The sequence below is a fragment of the Rhinoderma darwinii genome, chromosome 8 (genome assembly GCF_050947455.1).
Source record: "Rhinoderma darwinii isolate aRhiDar2 chromosome 8, aRhiDar2.hap1, whole genome shotgun sequence".
NCBI lineage: Eukaryota > Metazoa > Chordata > Amphibia > Anura > Rhinodermatidae > Rhinoderma > Rhinoderma darwinii.
This window is the reverse complement of record NC_134694.1, coordinates 71,616,802-71,631,210: the sequence shown is the minus strand read 5'-3', so window position 1 is coordinate 71,631,210 and position 14,409 is coordinate 71,616,802. Positions and strand designations below refer to the sequence as shown.

At 45.8% G+C, this 14,409-nt stretch overlaps 1 protein-coding gene across 1 annotated transcript; it reads right to left on the bottom strand.

Annotated features, from left to right (window-relative positions):
* Positions 1-613: 613 nt before the first annotated feature.
* On the bottom strand, positions 614-4,944 carry LOC142658717 (protein kinase C theta type-like). Its single transcript, XM_075834324.1, has 4 exons — positions 4,563-4,944; positions 3,325-3,578; positions 2,102-2,164; positions 614-1,916 (listed from the first exon to the last, which is right to left on the bottom strand). Exons 1-4 carry the CDS (start codon positions 4,806-4,808, stop codon positions 1,358-1,360), a joined length of 1,122 nt encoding a protein of 373 aa, XP_075690439.1. The 5' UTR covers positions 4,809-4,944; the 3' UTR covers positions 614-1,357.
* Positions 4,945-14,409: the final 9,465 nt, after the last annotated feature.

Here is a 14,409-nt window from a genome sequence, read left to right as displayed (position 1 = left end):
CGTGCTATCCTTATTTAAGCCTACCTATACTAATGTATCTCGTATTGGAGTTTACATTAATCTAACCTCTCACGCTATATACAAAATTTATGTACATACTTTTGATTAACGTATATATTGGTGATCCAGATACAGATTTGTTTTAGATTCTCTGCTTTTGTTGTTTTGTCGTTATTAATAAAGATTGTCTATTTTTCATACTCGATAAACATGGACTCTTTTGTTCTCTAGTTTATATATATATATATATATATATTGCTTCCTGTGTGATTTGTTTGCTATGCTAAGACTAAGGGCCACTTGGGCCTGAAACCGGTCAGTTTCTGTTCTATATGTTGTCCCTGATTTTATGGAACCTCAATAAAAGCTGCATTTTGTTGAAGATATTGATGCTGAAACCTTCTTGCCTTTTCTGCTACAATTTGGTGCAGTCCTGCACCCTCCGCGAGTCTACTTGGTTGGTGAGCTGGATAAAAATGAACTTATTAAGATTCTCAAGTCGGTTTACAAGAAGTGCACATTCACTTGTCTTTTGGAGAAGACGACATTGGGGGAGTTTAGCAAATTTATTACATGGACATCCAATGGGAATAAAGACACGGACACAAAGATGTAAGGGGCAAAAAGAAGATTTTATTTGTAGTTCTAGGAAGTGGTTGATTTTATGTGTTCACAAGGTTATTACTTCTATTTGTGGGGAATGTTATGGCTGAGTTGATCCAGAGGAAGGCGAAAACCCCTAAGAGGAAAGAGCCAATTGTCCTCATGTAAGGGGGGAAAATTCCTTCCTGACCCCAAATATGGCGATCAGAATAAATCCCAGGATCAAAGCCAATGTGTACATCTATCTGTTCTATGTGTCTGTGTCTATACTTGTGTCTATGTGTATATATATATATGTGCTGTTTCTATCTATGTGTGTGTTATCTCAATGTAGGTGCGATGTGCGATACTTACCTGGCCTGTGTCTTACTAGAAATCAGTGAGTTCAGGGATAATAGCCGCTCTGGTAAGATCACTGGTACTCAGCAGGCCCCAGGACTACAATATACGGCTATTTTTCCTGAACTCACCAGGTCTCAGATGGAAAAAAAAAGCACAGGCCACTCCTGGGGGTGTAGAGGGTCTTCAGGAGGTAGTGATGTCTGATGCCAGCCAGAGGTTAGAGGATGGAAAGCCAAGGTCCTGGGGCAATAACATGATGGAAAATGCGGCATATAGATGGTATAGAGAGAGGATGTTATAGGCAAGCCGAGGTCATACACAGCAGAGGCATGGGTCAGGAGGCACAAAGTTCTGGGCAGTAGGCACGGGCTGATCCTGCAAGATGGAACATCACTTCTAGAGAAGGAGGATCTTACCGGGCCCAGCTTGGTGATGTGAAGGAGAATCCGGCCACGGGGTAAAGGTGTTTTTTATCCTCCGGCCACTGCAGGTGTTGGTTCTCCAGAACTGCCTTGAATGGTATAAATGGAGGCTGTGCTCTCCTCCCCTCCAGTTCCTCCCAGCCGATGGTGTTAAAGAATGGATGGTCTCTGATGTTCTTATACACACCCAGCCGCTTCTCAGGATTCTTACGCAGCAGTTTTGTTAGCAGATGTTTTAGGTCAGCATTCAGCCAAGATGGAAATGTAGGCTTTGCGGTGGTGATGGATTTGTAAGCCTTTTTAATGCTGGAGCCATCGTAAAATGGGGAGCATCCTGCTGACATCCAAGACACAACAATCCCCAGGCTCCACCAGTCAACTGCCACGTCATAATCCTTTTCCAGAAGCACCTCAGGGGCCATATAATCGTATGTTCCCGTCACTCCATTGATCTTAGTGGAGGAGGTGACGCCATCTTGGGCAAGCCCCAGGTCTATGATGCGGATGTGTCCATCTTTATCCAGCATGATGTTATCTGGCTTTATATCTCTGTAATGAAATAAGACAGATGACACATAAAAAAAGAGAATGGAAAATCAACCCAGTGAGGCAATAATACAGGAGATATGGGATGTACCGCTGCAAAACCAGGCACAATGCAGGACTCTGGGAAAGCTGGGTGCATTATTTACAGCATAGAAGAAAACCAAGAGATGTGGGGAAGTTCTGCTTACCGGTGGACGATGTTGTGTCCATGGAGGAACTGGAGGCCACATACTATCTCTGCTGTGTAGAATCTGATGGGGAGAACACAGTGTAGTATCAATGACATAAAATCATTCTCTGGCAGTTCCCTAATATCATGTTATTATCAGTGTCTGTCGCCACCAGCAGAGAAGAGGCGCTGTTTATGGCAGCCTGTACACCCTTCGTTCTCTGCATTGTTCTTTGTCTGACTTGTCATGTCCTCTTTTTTTCCACCCTTTAGTCGGCCTCATGCACACGACCGTAAAAACTCCCGTTATTACGGGTCGTAATTACGACCCATAATAACGGGCTCATAGACTTCTATTGGCCACGGGTACCTTCCCGTTTTCTTACGGGAAGGTGCCCGTGCCGTTGAAAAAGATAGAACATGTCCTATTTCAGGCCGTAATAACGGCACGGACAGTCCATAGAAGTCTATGGAGCTCCCGTAATGACGGGTGGCTACATGTGTGCACCCGTCATTACGGCAGCGTTGCTAAGCGACGTCAGTAAATAGTCACTGTCCAGGGAGCTGAAAGAGTTAACTGATCGTCAGTATCTCTTTCAGCACCCTGGACAGTGACTACCGATCAGAATAAAGAGCAACCTGTAAAAAATAAAAACAAAAGACGTTCATACTTACCGAGAACTTCCTGCTTCCTCCAGTCCGGTCTCCCGGCCGTTGCCTTGGTGACGCGTCCCTCTCGACATCCGGCCCGACGTCCTGGCCGTCCCTGGATGACGTTTCAGCCCATGTGACCGCTGCAGCCAATCACAGGTCAATCACAGGCTGCAGCAGTCACATGGACTGCCGCGTCATCCAGGGATGTCGGGCTGGATGTGAAGAGAGGGACGCGTCACCAAGACAACGGCTGGGTAAGTATGAATTTCATTAACTTTTATTACAGAAAGGGCTGTCCCTTCTCTCTATCCTGCACTGATAGAGAGAAGGGGCTGCCGATTAGTGCAGTGCTATTTTGCCGCCAAAAACGTGCCCGTAAATACGTGTGGAATACGGGTGACACCGGACCCATATTTACGGGCACGGGTCCGTAAATACTGGTGCAAAACGGGTCGAATACGTGTGACACCGGACCCGTATTTACGCCAGTATTTACGGGTGGGAAAAAATACGGTCGTGTGCATGAGGCCTTAGTCCACTATCTTTTCTGTATTGTTCCCTCTGTCTCCTGATCAGTCATTTACTTACCTTACATTGCCGATGTCCAGGCAGCCGCACATTTTGATTAAATCCTCCAGGCTGCCGCCAGACAGATACTCGGTGATGAAATAGGCTCGGTCCTGAGACTGATGTGCGGCATAGAGGTGGCATAAAAATGGGCAGTCTCGGGCCTGCAGGAGTATCCGTCGCTCTCTCATTAAAGTTGCCGCATTGTCCCCTCTTTTGTTGATAACCTTGATGGCCATGTAGGTGTTTTGGCTGGGGACTGATGCCAGGACCACCTGAAGAAAAGAGATGACAAATTATAATTGGAAGTGGTCACAGATGAAATTCTTATACCTTTAGTACATGGGTGATTTATCTGCTGGGGTCTCTGGTTGTTCTATTGCCTAAGAGAGGGGGCTGGATGGACTGTGTGGTGGTTAGTTAGGTAGTGGCCAGGACGCTACAGCTGAGCAAAAGTAAGCAAACATAATGTAGTGTCTGTTCTTGGGTACTTTATGGGGACCACTTTTAGGATTATTTACCTTACCCATACGACATCGGTATAACTGGAGCAAACTGTATATAGGACTGTGGGGTCAGTGTTCTTTTATAGACCCACATTGGATGTAGTAGGGTTGTAATAAAGGAATAATGGTAATTGAGGGACCCTAATAAAGAATTTACATTGGGACACAGGAGCTATAAGTTACATCCCTGACAATGCACCTTTCCCAAACTCTTCATTCCCTGAGATCATCTCTCCAGCACAGTAAAATACCTCGTTCTAGCAGATGGGACCTAATGTGGAGGCTTATTACAGCGCAGCACTATAGAAGGAGTGATAGCCTAAAATGGCAGATAACAGAAAACAATAGATTGCATTAAATTGCACAGCTGAAGTTAGGTACACTGCTCCTTTGACAGGAATTAGGGAGTTGAACACCTATAGAGACATGAGTGCTAAACCTAAAATGCAATAAAAATTACATAATAACAAAAAGAACAAGTTACAGACTACATAAAACAGAGAATGGACAAATATCTGGTCACATAAGTAAGGAAGATGAATGATCCACCAGACCTGTAGCTCAAGTTATAATAGTAGGGGCAGGATGGTACAGCTGACAGTAAAAAAAGAAGAGTAAAAGTAATACATTGTAAATCACTGCATACAAAACCTGCAACCCTATCAGCAATACAATAGTTTGTAGGGAAAGAGCCTCAGAGCAGTAGCCATGAATACCCAGAACACCTAGGAATTAAGGAGTCGTAAAACTTACTTCGCCAAAGCTGCCCCTACCCAACACCTGATGAAAGGTGAAGCGGCTGATGTTAATTTTGGGGTAGGGGCTGGATGTTACAGGGTCCCGGCTGCCACCCGGTCCTGGCTCCTCATCCTCTAATGCTCTGGCTTTCTCTCCTCTCTTCTTCTTTATCTCTATAAATCCACTGCTGTCCTCTTCCCTCTTCCTCTTGTCATCTTCTCTCTTTTTCTCGCCGTCTCCACCTTGTCCAATGCACGCCATTTAATAATATCTCGCAGAAAACAAAGATGTCCGTCCAATCACTGCCGTTGACAGTTGAAAGTAGATGGCAGTTGGCCGTGTGCAGGTCACATGATGTCACAGCAGAACCATGAAACATCAGGTGGCACTTGCCTGCCAGTGGGCCATGTACCTGCTCTGCCATATGCACTGTGATATGGGCATCATGAGTGATAGTCCAGTGTCCAGAGCAATGGAGAAATTCATGGCTGGTTCTTCTAGTGTTGTATTATTAGTAGATGGGGCAGGTGATATGACTTTAGTGGTGCTCATAGTTCATCAGAAACTCTGCTGGAATTTTAGAATAAGTGCAGTTGTGTGGAAATAGAAATGAAGCGTTTGGAGCAATAAACCATAAATTATTCTTGCTGCTAATGACAGAAATAACAAATCCTTGTGAGGAGCCGGAGCCGGCCCACAAACAGCAGCCAGGAACATTGTGGCCTATTAGGCCTTATTGCCAGACCAACACCTGTAAATGGAAGGGTTGCCCTTGGCCCTTTCTGTGATATTGTACAGCAAGTCAGCCATCATCGCCTACCTGAGTCGTATCTTAACCTGTGCCTCCCATATTGGGTAGAACTGAGTATACCTGTAGCTGTGGCATCTTCAGTGCCGGCCTGAAATTAACATTTGAGTTTGCAAATATCTCCTGTCTCCATATCATCTATTCCATGACACAACCTCCACCAGACCCCATACCATCCAGGGCCCCACCTTACATTTCCATGACTGTTAATGGTCAGTACCCCCAGTGCAGATCTGGGTGTACAGGGAGGAGATTTCTGCTTTTTTGGAAGGGAGAAATTTGTTGAAGGAAAGGATTCTATAAAGATTAAAGTTGAATTTATCCACAATGATGTTTTATTCTGAGGTGTGAAATGTTAGAAAGGCTTCATGTAGAAATGTTAGGAGTGATCTTTTTCTACATAACCGGTCATGGTTTGGGTCAATGTTGGGGGTTTTACTAATATATATATTACTGGGGGTTGGAGCTCTGTTCTGCTTGTTGAGAGCTCTGATGCTCCATCTGGCTTCACTACTAACTAGAAGAAATCTGTTGGCCAAGCATGGATGTTATACCATATGATAAACATAAGGGGGAGGGGTGATTGGTGGCGGCACTGCCTGTATGGCAATAAATATGCATCCAGGTGCTCCGGACAGGTAAACATGTCTCATCCACAGCATTTTCTTGCTCTTTTATCACTTTCTTCAGTTCAGCTAATCGTCTGAGCTTCAGGAATCAGCAAGTCACACAGTGGCAGAAGTTCTAGTAGTAAAATACAGTTTCAGCTCTGTTACTAACACTTTTATAGAGACACTGTGGCTGGTATATGTAAGGGCACTTATGGGCGCAGTTGGTAAAGCTTATGGGGGCTCTAGCTGGCATTTTCAGAAACTCCTACTATATTACGATGGGTAACACAATGGGGTTACTGCTGCCTGGGGAAATATGGTCAGACAGTCCTGCGGTCCGTAATTGGACCGTGGGCTGTCTGCTTATATAAGGTATGTCCCTCGATCGTGTTACAGGGATTCTCTGTGACATGATCAAAGGGAGGACCCCCTCAATCTATCCCTTTGAATGCCGCGATCAGAAATACTATTTAGTGTAGGGACCCATTTGTGAGAGGCACCTTGTCATAGTAGGTGAGTTCACACAATTTGATCAACATGTGCGCTAAGAATCTCACATTTATAAGTATAGTAAATATAGCAATAATGCAATTTAACCCCTTCCCGACAGCCATTTTTTAATTTAATTTTTTCCACCCCATCTTCCAAAAGCCATTACTTTTTTATTTTTGGTCGATATAGTCATATGAGGGCTTGATTTTTGCGAGACGAGTTGTAGTTTTTCATGGCACCATTTATTGTACAATATAATGCAGTAGGGAACAAAAAAACAAATATTTGAGGGGTAGAAAATGAAATAAACTGTGATTCCTCCATTGTTTTTTGTGCTTCGTTTTTACGACATTCACCGTGCAATTAAAACAACATGTCAACTTTATTCTGCGGGTCAATACGATTACGGTGATACCAAATTTATATGTATTTTTCTATACTTTGCTTCTTTTACAAGGAAAAAACAAACTGAAAAATAAAATTTATATTGTTTCGCTAAATTCGGATATTTTTTTTATTTTTCCATCGATTTACCCCTTCAGGACCAAGCTCATTTTGGCCTTCAGGCCCAGCCCAATTTTTTTTAAATCTGACATGTGTCACTTTATGTGGTAATAACTTTGGAATGCTTTTACCTATCCAAGCGATTCTGAGATTGTTTTCTCGTGACATATTGGACTTTATGTTAGTGGAAAAATGTGGTCGATAAATTCATTGCTTCTTTGTGAAAAACCCCAAAATTATGAGAAAATTTGCAAAAATTATGATTTTTCTAAATTTAAATGTATCTGCTTGTAAAACAGATAGTAATACCGCCCAAAATAGTTACTAGTTTACATTTCCCATATGTCTACTTTATGTTCGCATTGTTTTTTGAACGTGCATTTATTTTTCTAGGACATTACAAGGCTTAGAACATTAGTAGCAATTTCTCACATTTACAAGAAAATTTAAAAATGCTATTTTTTCAGGGACCAGTTCAGTTGTCAAGTGGCTTTGAGGGGCCCATATATTGGAAACCCTTATAAAAAACCCCATTTAAAAAACGGCACCCCTCAAAGTATTTAAAATAGCATTCAGGAAGTGTTTTAACCCTTCAGGCGTTTCACAGGAATTTAAGCAAAGTAGAGGTAAAATGTAGAAATGTAATTTATTTTGCTGAAATTCATTTGTAATAAAAAAACTTCTGTAACACAGAAAGTTTTACCAGAGAAACGCAACTGAATATTTATTGCCCAGATTCTGCAGTGTTTAGAAATATCCCACATGTGGCCCTAGTGTGGTAATGGACTGAAGCACAGACCTCAGAAGCACCGAGTGGATTTTGGGGCCTCCTCTTTTTTTTAGAATATATTTTAGGCACCATGTCGGGTTTGCAGAGGTCTTGTGGTGCCAAAACAGTGGGAACCCCCCAAAAGTGACCCCATTTTGAAAACAACACCCCTCAAGGAATGTATCTAGGGCTATAGTTAGCATTTTGAACCCACGTTTTTTTTGCTAAATTTATTTGAATTAGTCTGTAAAAATTAACATTTATTTTTTTTCTGAAAAAACATAGAATTTTCTAATTCTTACAAAGAATAAAGGAGAAAAACCACACCAACATTTGTAAAGCAATTTCTCCTGATTACAGCAATACTCCATATGTGGTCATAAACTGCTATTTAGAACCACGGCAGAGCTCAAAAGGGAAGGAGCGCCATTTGGATTTTGGTGCGCAGATGTTGCTGGAATGGTTTTCGATGCCATGTCGCGTTCGCAACGCACTGGAGGGACCAAAACAGTGGAAACCCCCCAAAAGTGACCACCATTGTGAAAACTACACTTCTCAAGGAATTTTTCTAGGGGGTATAGTCAGGGCCGGCCTTAGGGTAGATGGCGCCCCGTGCGAAATTATCTTTCGGCGCCCCACGCCATTATAACAAATGCCCCATAAAAAAGCATAATTCCTCCCCACAGTATAATGCCCTATATAGTGCCCCCACACAGTGTAATGCCCCTTTAGTGCCCCACACACAGTATAATAATAATATTTAATAATGTAATATATTATAACGCCTTCAAGGACACAGTATTTTGTCCTCTAATTGTGCCCACACAGTGTTATGCCCCCTAAGTGCCACGCACATTATATTGCCCCCTGTAGTGCCCCTACACAGTACGATGTCCTCCACAGAGTATAATGCCCCCACAGCCCCCCTAGTAGAAAGTGCTCCCTGTAGACAGTGCCATAATCCCCCACCTCCTAATTGTAGACAGTGCCATACAGCCATCTGCCCCTTGTAGTGCCATACAGCCCCCCATCTGCCCCTTGTAGTGTCATACAGCCCCACCTCTCTCTTGTACACAGTGCCCCCCACCGCCCCCTTGTAGACAGTGTCATACAGCACCCACCTCCCCATTGTAGAAAGTGACATACAGCCCCCACCTCCCCCTTGTAGAAAGTGCCATACTGCCCCCCACCTCCACCTGACAGGATCCTTGCGTAGGCCGGCTTGATCCAGAGATGTCATCACGCCGACTGCGCAGGGATCCTGTCCCTGCGCCTCATAGGCTGCAGGTGCCGCTGTAGCCTGCTACAGAGTTTCCCAACCTTTTCGGACTTGAGCCACCCCTGGAAAAAAATAATTCCTCAGGGCCCCCCTACCAAAAATTGTTTCGAGAAAGACAGAAAATAGCTTAAAATAAGCACTACATTCTTAGGGTATGTTCACACAGCGTTTTTTGTAAGGCAGAAAAAATCTGCTTTTGAATTGACAGCGTTATTTGATGGGGTTTTTTTAGCGTTTTTTTTAAGCCGTTGAAGCGAATGCAAAAGACGCAGCAAAAAAATCTCCAAACGAGCACCACAGCTATTTTCTTCCTACTATTAATTTCAATTGGAGGTCAGAGGTGGAAACCACTTGAAGACCATCAGCCCCCCACTCACAGTAAAATAACCATCAGTCCCCCCATTCACAGTAAGGCTGGGTTCACACACACTATTTACGGACGTAATTCGGGCGTTTTAGCCCCGAATTACGTCCAAAAATGCGGCTCAAAAGCGTCGGCAAACATCTGCCCATTCATTTGAATGGGTCTTACGATATTCTGTGCCGACGGTCATTTTTTTTACGCGCCGCTGTCAAAAGACGGCGTGTAAAAGAGACGCACCCGCGTCAAAGAAAAGCCTGTCACTTCTTGAGACGTAATTGGAGCCGTTTTCCCTTGACTCCATGGAAAAACAGCTCCAATTACGTCCGTAATGGACGCAGCGAAAAGCGCCTGCACATGCCATTACGTCTGAAATTCCGGAGCCGTTTTCTCCTGAAAACAGCTCTGTAATTTCAGCCGTAACGGAGGCTGCCGTGTGAACATACCCTAAAATGTCCACTCACAGTAAAATGACCATTAGCCCCCCACTCACAGTAAAACTACCATCAGCCCCCCACTCACAGTAAAATGACCATAAGCCCGCCACTCACAGATGCCCCCTGTAGATAGTACCACACAGCCCCCTGTAGATAGTGTCAGACAGCCCCCTTGTAGGTCGTGCCACACAGCCCTCTTGTAGGTCGTGCCACACAGCCCCCTTGCTGCACAGCCCCCTTGTAGGTCGTGCCACACAGCCCCCTTGCTGCACAGCCCCCTTGTAGGTCGTGCCACACAGCCCCCTTGCTGCACAGCCCCCTTGTAGGTCGTGCCACACAGCCCCCTTGTAGGTCGTGCCACACAGCCCCCTTGCTGCACAGCCCCCTTGTAGGTCGTGCCACACAGCCCCCTTGTAGGTCGTGCCACACAGCCCCCTTGCTGCACAGCCCCCTTGTAGGTCGTGTCACAGAGCCCTCTTGTAGGTCGTGCCACACAGCCCCCTTGTAGGTCGTACCACAGTCCCCTGTAGATAGTGTCACACAGCCCCCTGTAGGTAGTGCCACAAGGCCCCCTTGTAGGTCGTGCCACACAGCCCTCTTGTAGGTCGTGCCACACAGCCCTCTTGTAGGTCGTGCCACACAGCCCCCTGTAGGTCGTGCCACACAGGCCCCTATTGGTCGTGCAACACAGCCCCTTTGTAGGTAGTAGGGATGTCACGATACCTGAATTTGGACTTCGATACCAATACTTCGTGTAGTATTGCAATTTCGATACCAAAACGATACTTTGCCAACAGTAATTAAAAAAAGTTCTTCCATTTTCTGATGTGAAGCGCGTGGTGTGATAAATTTAACCTCCATGTGCCTCAAATTAATAGTAATTAACCCCATCATGTTTCTCAGTCATAATGGGTTAATGTGTGAGGTACATGATGGGGTTAATTACTATTAATTTGAGGCACATGAAGGTTAAATTCATCACACCTCGGGCCTCACATTAATAAGTGAAAAGTTTTTTTTTATTCTTTTTTTACAGCGTACACATCATAAATGACGCCAAAAAATTGTTGTGCAGGTTATTACGGCCGCGCCAATACCGAATGTGTGTATATTTTATGTATTGAGACTTATTTTAAGGTTTATTGTAGAAAAAAGGTGTATGTGTATTTTTGAAAATTTAACATTACTTTATGTTTTTACTTTATTTTTAAACTTTAATATACTGGCATATATCAGAGATATGCCAGTACATTAGCCTGTGTATGTATAGTACACAGGCAGTTGTTAGGACATACCTAAGAATGCCCTAACAACAGGAAATATGGTAAGACGGCCCTGGGGTCCTTCAATGGACCCTGGGCTGTCTGCCCAAATATGGTATGGCCCTCAATCGCGTCACAGGAATTCCCTGTGACGCGATCCAAGGGTAATCCCACCTCGTCACTTTCCCCTGTATGCTGCAGTCAGCTTTGATCGCAGCATTCAGGAGAATAGCGGCGGAGATGAGCGGTTTCTGTGATCTCCGCCGTTATAGAGCGGGGCTGCGGCTGTGTAATACAGTCATTGCCCCGCTCCTGACAGAAGTGCGTGCGCGGTCAGCATGAGGTAATGCGGCCGGCGCTGCACTAATGAGACAGACACCGAAGACAGAACACTGGGGTGTTTTGCAGTATGTCCGCCATGTTCTGTTTTCAGTGCCTCCGCTCATTAGTGCAGCGCTGGCCGCATCGCATCATCCTCGCGGCGCGCTTTTGTCAGGACTCAGGAGCGGGGCAATGGCTGTATTACACAGCCGCAGCCCCGCTCTCATTCATCATGTATTACTATACTTACCGGTGTGGCTCGAACCATTTGGGGATGCACAGTATCGAAGTTTCGATGCATTGTGCATCCCTAGTAAGTAGTGCCACAAATCCCCCCCTTGCCGCACAGCCCCCTTGTAGGTAGTGCCACACAGATCCCTTGTAGTGCCACACACACCCTTGTAGGTAGTGCCACACAGATCCCTTGTAGTGCCACACACACCCTTGTAGGTAGTGCCACATAGCCCCCGTGTAGGTAGCACTCCCTTCCTGTAGATAGCGCCACTGTAGCTCCCTGTGGCTGGGGATTCCGCTCCTTGACGGAGTGCTTGATGTCTCTCTACATATTTGAACAGTGACATCGGGCAACTAACTCCTGAAGCGGAATCCCTGTCCTCAGCATTGCAGACGCTGTGACCGGGGATTCCACTCCAGGAGAAGCCCCTGACGTCTCTGTCCATTTAGTCGGGGGTGCCATCTACAGGGGTTCTGCAAAAAAATCTCCTCCTCCTCCTCACATCCACTTTGCGCTATGAGGAGGAGGAGGAGAGAAAGCAGTTCCATGGCATTTGTCCAGAGGAGTGTCGCGGCCCCCCTGGAGGGTTCTCATGGGAACCTCATGCTGGGAACCACCAGCCTAGTAGATCACAGAGCAGGGAGATACCTCCCTGCTCTGCTATAGTGTTGAATAGTATCTGCGTCCTTAGCAGGGCCGTATTTACAACTCACGCTGCCCTAGGCACTAAGCCTGAATAGAGCCCCATTACAGGCCTATTTAGTTTAGCCAATTATCATGATTCGCAAGTTTCTGACCAATTATAATGATATTTGGTCAGTGTTAACAAAGGAGAAGATCAATTAAAAAAAGGTAATACACCCGGCCGTAGTCATAGCGATGCGTATTCTGTTCTGAGCGTAGCCCGGCCTCCAGGGATGACGAGGCATCCAATGTGACCGCTGCAGCCAATCAAAGGCCAATCAAAGGCTGCAGCGGTCACATGGACTACAGCGTCATCGCAGGAGGCCGGGCTACGCTCAGAGAGAGAGGGACTACGGCCGGGAGTATTAGCTTTTTTTAAAATTTATTTCTGCAGTCTTTCCGCCAAAAAAACTGCACCAAAATTTGGTGCTGTTTTTCAGGTGAAATTCCCTGCGGTTCTCAGGACGTATACACTGTGTGGTTTTACGTATCCGCCCTGTGTGTTCCTACCCTTATAATCAAGTTGTTCTCCCCCACAAATATTATCACTAAGGGCTTATTCAGACGGATGGGATATATGTCCGTGCAACGCGCGTGATTTTCACGCGCGTCGCACGGACCTATATTAGTGTATGGGGCCGTGCAGACATGTGCGTGATTTTTACGCAGCGTTGGTCCTCTGCATAAAAGTCACGACATGTCCGTTCTTTGAGCGTTTTTCGCGCATCACGCACCCATTGAAGTCAATGGGTGTGTGAAAACCACGCATGCCACACGGAAGCACTTCCATGTGAACAGCGTGATTCGCGCAACAGCTGTGAAAAGGATGAATGAAAACAGAAAAGCACCACGTGCTACAAACATCCAAATGGAGTGTCATAATGATGGCGGCTGCGCGAAAATCACGCAGCTGCGCATCATACGGGGCTGACACACGCAGCTGTCAAATGCATTTTGCGCAGGCAAAACGCCGCATTTTTTGCGTGCGCAAAAGGCACACGCTCGTGTGAATCCAGCCTAAGGGTAAGGCCACACGGAGCGGCCCTGACGCGGTCGCAACGCAGCTAACAACCACGCCGGCACCATGTAGGAGCGGCTGTCCAATACCTCGTTAAGGGGTATTCCGGTTACATTCGCATGCGCACTGCCGCTCCATTCATTCTCTATGGGAGCGCCGAAGATAGCCGAGTGCAGTGTTCTGCTTTTTCCGGCGCTCCCATAGAGAAGGGATAGGAGGTAAGTTGTTGTAATTTGCAAAATCATGCGTCCATAAAGGGTGTATTAATTCATGGCCGCACGATTTTGCAGATAAAGGGACGGTTTACCAGCGTTAACGTGCGGTCATGAATTAATATACCCTTTATGGACGCACGATTTTGCAAATTACAACAACTTACCCCCTATTCATTCTCTATGGGAGCGGCGGAAAAAGCAGAACACTGCACTCGGCTATCGTCGGCGCTCCCATAGAGAATGAATGGAGCGGCAGTGCGCACGCGAGTGTAACCGGAATACCCCTTAACGAGGTATTGGACAGCCGCTCCTACATAGTGCCAGCGCGGTTGTTGGCCGCGTTGCGACAGTGTGAGGGCCGCTCCGTGTGGCCGTACCCTAAAGAATCCTTTCTCCCCATACATAACGCTAAGTTCCCCTCCCCCATGATTCATAATAAGCTCCTACACCACAAAATAAACTATACAGAAGTCCCCCTCCCCACAAAATACATGTATAAAGAATCCCCCCACACTCCTATAGCATTTAGAGCAATGTCCCCTCCCCCACAAAATCGATCTGTAAAAAATACACACAAAGTACCTCTAACCTAGTCTCCCCTCCCCCACAAAATCGATCTTTTAAAAAAAAAAAAACATCCTGTTACACATCACATAAAGCCCCCTCTCCCCCTCCCTCACACAGCACATAAATAAACATATATTAAGCTAAAGCTGTTGCTCTTACCTGACTCCGGAGCTCCGTGGAGGAGTCTTCACTGTGGCAGCAAGCACAGCAGGAAGGAGCTGCGTGAGGTGCTGAGTGTCTGTGAGTACAGGCTGTGCCGATTGGTGGAGCAGACAGAAGCACCTGCTGCTGCTCCTCCA

What these genes read in the sequence shown, in the direction of transcription:
- LOC142658717 (XM_075834324.1), bottom strand. Translation starts at nt 4,808, where the DNA reads ATGGCGTGCATTGGACAAGGTGGAGACGGCGAGAAAAAGAGAGAAGAT. An exon ending in CTGGACATCGGCAATGTAAG is followed by an intron (nt 2,165 to 3,324) that starts GTAAGTAAATGA and finishes TCTCCCCATCAG; the next exon opens with ATTCTACACAGCAGAGATAG. An exon ending in GGACACAACATCGTCCACCG is followed by an intron (nt 1,917 to 2,101) that starts GTAAGCAGAACT and finishes ATTTCATTACAG; the next exon opens with AGATATAAAGCCAGATAACA.